The sequence below is a fragment of the Trichomycterus rosablanca genome, chromosome 11 (assembly GCF_030014385.1).
Source record: "Trichomycterus rosablanca isolate fTriRos1 chromosome 11, fTriRos1.hap1, whole genome shotgun sequence".
In the NCBI taxonomy this organism is placed as follows: Eukaryota; Metazoa; Chordata; class Actinopteri; order Siluriformes; family Trichomycteridae; genus Trichomycterus; species Trichomycterus rosablanca.
In genome coordinates, this window is record NC_085998.1 from 32348757 (window position 1) to 32355077 (window position 6321).

General features: G+C 35.9%; 1 protein-coding gene across 1 annotated transcript; it reads right to left on the bottom strand.

The window, feature by feature from the left end:
• Window positions 1–473: 473 nt before the first annotated feature.
• Window positions 474–5748, bottom strand: nts (neurotensin). The gene is made up of 4 exons (XM_063005141.1): window positions 5688–5748; window positions 4808–4869; window positions 2869–3072; window positions 474–851 (listed from the first exon to the last, which is right to left on the bottom strand). Exons 1-4 carry the CDS (start codon window positions 5746–5748, stop codon window positions 723–725), a joined length of 456 nt encoding a protein of 151 aa, XP_062861211.1. The 3' UTR covers window positions 474–722.
• Between the last annotated feature and the right edge of the window lie 573 nt (window positions 5749–6321).

Sequence of the window (6321 nt, forward strand, 5' to 3'; positions counted from 1 at the left end):
ACCTATATTAGTACTACACCCACTACCATGTCAGTACCATGTTACTGTAATCACAGTCCAGGCTAAAATCCACCACCAAGATAGTAACTGGTCAGTAGGGAACCAATAGATTTCATTTTTACTGATGAATGAGTTAGTGGGGGTAACAAGTGTGCATAGCCACCTAGAAACAATTAGTGCATGATGGGAATAAACCCTAGACAGAGTGCCAGCCCTCTGTATGGCTCATTAATTAACACCTAGGGGAAAATATAGATTAATCAAGCCATCTTGTGCAAAGGATAAGGAGGGAAATCGATTTACCTGTGGGAAACCTCTTCAGACATGCGAGAGCATGCCTAAATCCCAGTCCCCTGGTACTGTGCACCATTCACACTGATGCACCAATGTACCATCCATATTTTTATATGATCAGTCAAATAATGTCATGCATGTATTGAATTGTTGATATATCATTTAATGACATCCATACAGCATATGCAATTGTAATCATAATTCTAAACAAATATACATCAAACAAATACAGTATAATAAGCTTTTAGTGGAACATAAAGTACTTACTTGCTTCTTTTTTTTATTTACACAGTGCAACAGTTTGCTAAAAAGCCCAAAATGAACACATGAACCTATGAATACTGCTTTGATATTACTACTTTGAAAATAGCAATATATTCACAAAATGTAAAGTGTCTTTTTATTGGTGATTTTAGATGCTAGTAAAATTAACCTCGCTTCAGGATATATGGTCGCCGAGGTTTCTTGGTGTGCAGCTGCCTCTTCAGGATATATGGAGATTTTCTCTTCAGCGGACTCTCGCTGTTTTGGTCCTCTTCAAAGTATTCTTGGGATTGCTGGATCAGAAACAAGAGACACAGGAGAAAATAAAAGAGGAGTCGAAATACACTATATTGGGACATCCACTTAAATTATTGAATATGTGTGTTTCAGCCACAACTGTCACTGTACAATTATATAAAGGAAATTAACTATATATTGCCTGTATATAGTCTTATAGTTTGTATATTTTTGTGTTTAATGTTTAATGTTCTTGTGCACTGTCTGCCACTTGTATATTGGATTTATATTAGAGAGATACCATCAGCCGGAACCAAATACCTTGTGTGTATCCACATACTTGGCCAATAAATCTGATTCTGATTCTGTTTATATGCTTTCAACCGTGCAGCAACAGTTTAGGGAAGGCCCTTTTCTGTTCTAGCATGACTGTTTCCCTGTGCACAAAGCATGATCTATAAAGACAAAGAAAAGCTTAGTTTAAAGACTGTGGCTCTATAGTGAACTGGAACATCAGTTGAGGCTTTCTTGACCGACATAAGTACCCATCCATACAAATGCTCTTTTGATTGAACAGGCACAAATTCCTACAGACATACTTCAAATTATTGTGAGAGGCTTTCTCAGAAACGTGGGTGTTGTTATAGCTGAAAAGATCACATAGAGCTCATTCTGTTTAATACCATTTGTTTTTAAATGGGATGTTCAACAAGTTTATGGTCAGGTGTCCTAATACTTTTGGCCATATTATGTACAATTGTAAGCTAAAAAAAAAATGCCCATTAAAGGCTAGCCTCACAGTCAGTGTTCCAATGTATCCCAAAAGTGTTCAGTGTGGTTGGGGTCATGGCACGTGCAAGTGTGTGGAGTTCTTCCACAGCAAACTAGTCAAACCACATCTTTATAGATCTTATTATACAGTGGTGATTATACTGTATTATTATATAATGATTTTATATACCTGTTAGCAATGGGTGTGGCTTAAACATTTGATCTTTGACCAATATTAGGAGGGGTGTCTACATAGTTTTGGCCATATAGTGTAACATAGCGCAAATGACTACATTCATAAATATACATAAATATTATAAATAATATAAAAACTCAGTTAAACAACTTTTTAAACTTTATCCTGCACTATCCTGGTCAGGGTCAAGGTGCAAAATGGAAGTATTTACATTTTCTGCATTTATCACCTTTTATCCAAAGTGACTTACAGTACAGTGATTGAGGGTTAAGGGCCTTGCTCGGGGGTCCAACAGCAGCAACCTGGCAGTGGTGGGGCTTGAACCAGCAACCTTCTGATTACTAGTCCAGTACCTTAACCACTAGGCTGTGACTTGCCCTATACTTGCCATATAGCATGAACCTGGCACAAATTCATCACATGGTACCACACATTCAAATCTTTACCTACTTAGACCAAGATGCAATACTTTACAGGCTGAGGCAATAATCCAAGCCAAGGTCCCCAAATCCCATGTTGCTGTGTGTATATTGTTACTGCACATCTCAAGGAGCAAATCCTTCGGATTTGATCTATTTTCTTTCCTTCTCTTTGTTTCTTTTCTTCCTTATTTCTTTTTTTATTCAATTATTGTGACACAACGGTACAGCCATAATAGCACCAACACATTTACAGAGCCCCCAAGTAACCTAAGCACATTTCTGTGTTGGTTATAAGGTACAGGGGCGGCACGGTGGCTCAGTGGGTAGCATTGTTGCCTCACAGCAAGAGGGTCCTGGGTTTGATCCCTTTTGTGTGGATTTTGCATGTTCTCCCTGTGACTGCGTGGGTTTCCTTCGGCAGCTCCGGTTTCCTCCCATAGTCCAAAGACGTGCAAGTGAGGTGAACTGGAGATACAACATTGTCAATGACTGTGTTTGACATTAAACTTGTGAACTGATGAATTTTGATTAATGAGTAACTACCTGTAATGTAACCAAAAAGTAAAACATGACTTGAAATCCTAATAAATAAATAAATATAAGGTAGAGCAGACCCTGACTGGGAGGTTAGAAGTGTGTATTCTGAGTGTAGGAAGGAGCAGTTGTGTATCTCTGTGTTTTTACCTGTCTGGGATGAAGGACTCTGCAGAGGATCAGCAGCTCGTACAAATTCTGGTTCATGGCAGAAGAAATTATCTGACTGTCGTCTGCAGGGATTCCATCAATCTGCCAGTCATCCTGTCTGGGCTCACTGACCCTCTCGAGCATCCGGCACAGGTTAAGGACCGGCAGCTGCCACAGGGGGGTGTTGTGTCTACTCTCCTGTACCTAAACACAAACCCTGAGATCAGCATTTTACTGTCATGCATAGTGTATTAATAATTTTCTCTATAAAACAGAACCTTTTTATTTTTGTCCTTTACACAGCGATAATAATAATAATAATAATAATAATTATTATTATTATTATTATTATTATTATTATTTCAAGGTTATAAACCACTTTTATATTTAGATTTCCTTGTATTTTTGCAGCGATTTTCATTATAAAAGTAATAGTTATGTTATAAATCTATTTAAATTTTACATTTTAGATGTTGCAAATGTAAAATGAAATGCTTGTTGCTTAGATTCTTCATTTATTTATGCTTACTTATTAAGGTAAAGTGGATAGTAAATAAGTAAACAAATTGGACTATGAGGGTTTTGTCAAAGCTATAAAATATAAATTATTTTATTACATTTTTATCAACTGCTTTATCCTGGTCAGGGTTGCAGCAGCTCGGATTTCATGAAGAAACCCTGGGAAACAGTTTGGCAGTCCATTACGATCTTATTTGTGTGTAGACACCCAGCTGGCCAATAACACCACAAACATGCAAACTTGACACCACAAATCCTTGACATAGCCAATCATGTCTGTGTGTAGCCACCCAACCAGCTGATAGCAACGTTGGGGATTAAAAGACTAAATCCCAGCAGTAGTGGGCTAGCATAATTCACAGCAGTATGACCCGAGCATCCTTATCTGATATGTAAAAAGTTTAATAAACTTCATCCCCACAACAAAATAATAAAATGTATTGTTAAAAATTGTTTGCAAATGTATTTAATGCATCTAAAGGCACAGGACACTTATTTGCATCCACTAAAATTACTAGCAATATAGAGTCACTAATCCTTTTTTTACATGTTTTTGAAAGGTTAAAGAAAACATGAAAGCTCAAATTAAATTGTCTTTTTTTGGGATATGGGAGAAAACCATTAGAAATTGGGACTATATACCAAACTTTCAATTTATTTTAACTGGAAATATTACTTACATTAAACTTAAAAAAGATTTTAAAAAGTATTATTGGTTTCCACTGAAACTCCCCTCAGTTTGAGCTGTTCAAAAACCACGAACTATTGTGTTCTCATAATCCAGGAAAACCTAGTAATCTGTGACTATATGTCAATAAGCCACTTTAAAAATCTTTGTTTTACAACTGATCAGTAATTTCATTTCATTTTCATCAACTGTTTAATCCTGGCCACTGGGAAACACTGGGAATAAGGCAGGAATACTCTGGACAGGGGACAAATCCATTGTAAGGCTTTTTATAAATGTTCTTTTATTTTGGAAGACTTGTAAAGATAAAACTGTGTTTTGAATGAACTGCTAAATCTAGCAAAGGTTAATGAAATATAGTAAGCAGTATAAAAGTGTAAGAGGACGAACCTTCTCAGTACAACTGAGTATAAATAGAAATCAATCAAGTGCAGCTGATACTATAGTAAATTTAGTGGGTTTACAAGCGTTTTTGTTCCCATATTCTTAAAACCAAAATGTCAAATATCATCTCAAGTTGATCTAAAGTGATTTTAGTCATTTAGTAAGGTCAATAAAAATGACTGTGTCCTTCTGTCAAATTTTCATTTAATAGACCAATGACTATGCTGACAAAGCCCAGTAACCTGAGCCAATCTCTTTACAACCTCATTATTTGATTTAAGCAATTATAGTTTATATATGTCATATACAACATATATCAATATGTGTAAAAAAAAAATTAAAGTGTACCTCTGAAGTAAAGAGACTGCTCAGCATCTCCTCTTCCATCGCCTCCTTTCCCAGACCAGCATCTAAAAGGAAATAATAGCCACATGCAGTTTTTCACTGATCTACTCTACAGATGTCTGGTCTGAACAATTAGTTTGTGTGGGAACCACAATTTTGCCTCTAAATTCATTGCAATAAACCAATAAAAATCTATTTGTTATAAATAGAAAAATAATTTGTCATGAACCATAAGGGCACAAGGGGGAAAAAAAATATGAGGGGTGAAAAAAATTAAATGTCTTTTTTAAAATGTATTTTATTGAATTATGTTTTCTTTTCTTACATGTTTATTAGAGTTTATTATTTGTCCCCTTGATGGTTTTATTTCTATGTGTAAGTGCTGAAACTGACACAGATGTTAGTTATTTTAGATTATTATATTTCTTTCTTTCATTCATTATTTATTTCTTTATCATATTTATGTATTATCTAAATGTCCCTCTTGTTCTCCTTTGCTGTGTACATATGTGTGATTGTGTAAAGAGCACTGATAATTGTCATTTTTAGATGACATGTTATTAAGTTTTAAACCTTAAAGCATATTCTTCCATAATACTAAAAAAAAATTTTGTAGTTATGTAATAATTATTAACATGCAGCTTATACAAAACAGTTAACCACTCAGTAATATACATTTAGGACTGAATGTACAAACACAGTTCTAAGGTCAGAGCCAGAGTAACAGTATGCTGTCTGTTATTCTCCGTTTTGAAGAACTTTAAAGAACTGCATGTTTGCATTGTATATAATTTACTTTTCCTCTCTCAAACTTCAGGTTTATGTCAGAAAAGGAAACTTAGCTCAGTTGTACCTGCTTGTGCAGTGCTGTTAACATGCTCACCTGAACAGAGTCCGCTGCACATCAGAAAGAGCAACACCACAAAACTCAACTGCACTTGCATCTTGCTGTCAATCCTGCAGACGTCACACTTAAAGGCTAGGCCCAAGTCCATAAAGTCTCAGGTCAGAAAGAAAAAAGAAGAATCTAAACAAAGCAAAGTAAGAAGAAGAAATAAAATTTTTAAAAATAGGATTAGTGGTTAGATGGTTGGTTGTCCAAATTGCAATTTGATCTTGTTTTCTTTCTTTGATCCTGTATGGCCGTGTCTCCTCTTGGCTTTTTCAGGAATCGACTGAGCACCTCTGGTCTCCATTCCACCCAGTATATAAGAGCTGGAGTGATGTCACAGGGACTGCTTCATCCTACCTCCTCCCTCCCCTCGTAATGCTCTCTCCATCCTTCCTCATCTACCCTCACTCAAATCAGCATCTCATTCTGTCTCATGATGACATCAGATGACACTACACAAGTGCGTGTCTGCCACTTTGGTAACTGACGTCAAGGTAAAACTTGTGTACCTATTTATATGAGTTTTTCTTAGGAGATGGAATGTATATGTGAATACTGACGTACAAGAAACGAAGAACAGAAATGCCAGGAAACTGTTTTATGGATTATTACTGTGGAAAAAGGT

Coding starts and splice junctions, on each gene's coding strand:
- nts (XM_063005141.1), bottom strand. CDS start 5,748: ATGCAAGTGCAGTTGAGTTTTGTGGTGTTGCTCTTTCTGATGTGCAGC. Junction 3,073..4,807: donor GCAGTCTCTTTACTTCAGAG/GTACACTTTAAT, acceptor GTTTGTGTTTAG/GTACAGGAGAGTAGACACAA. Junction 852..2,868: donor GAGTCCTTCATCCCAGACAG/GTAAAAACACAG, acceptor TTTCTGATCCAG/CAATCCCAAGAATACTTTGA.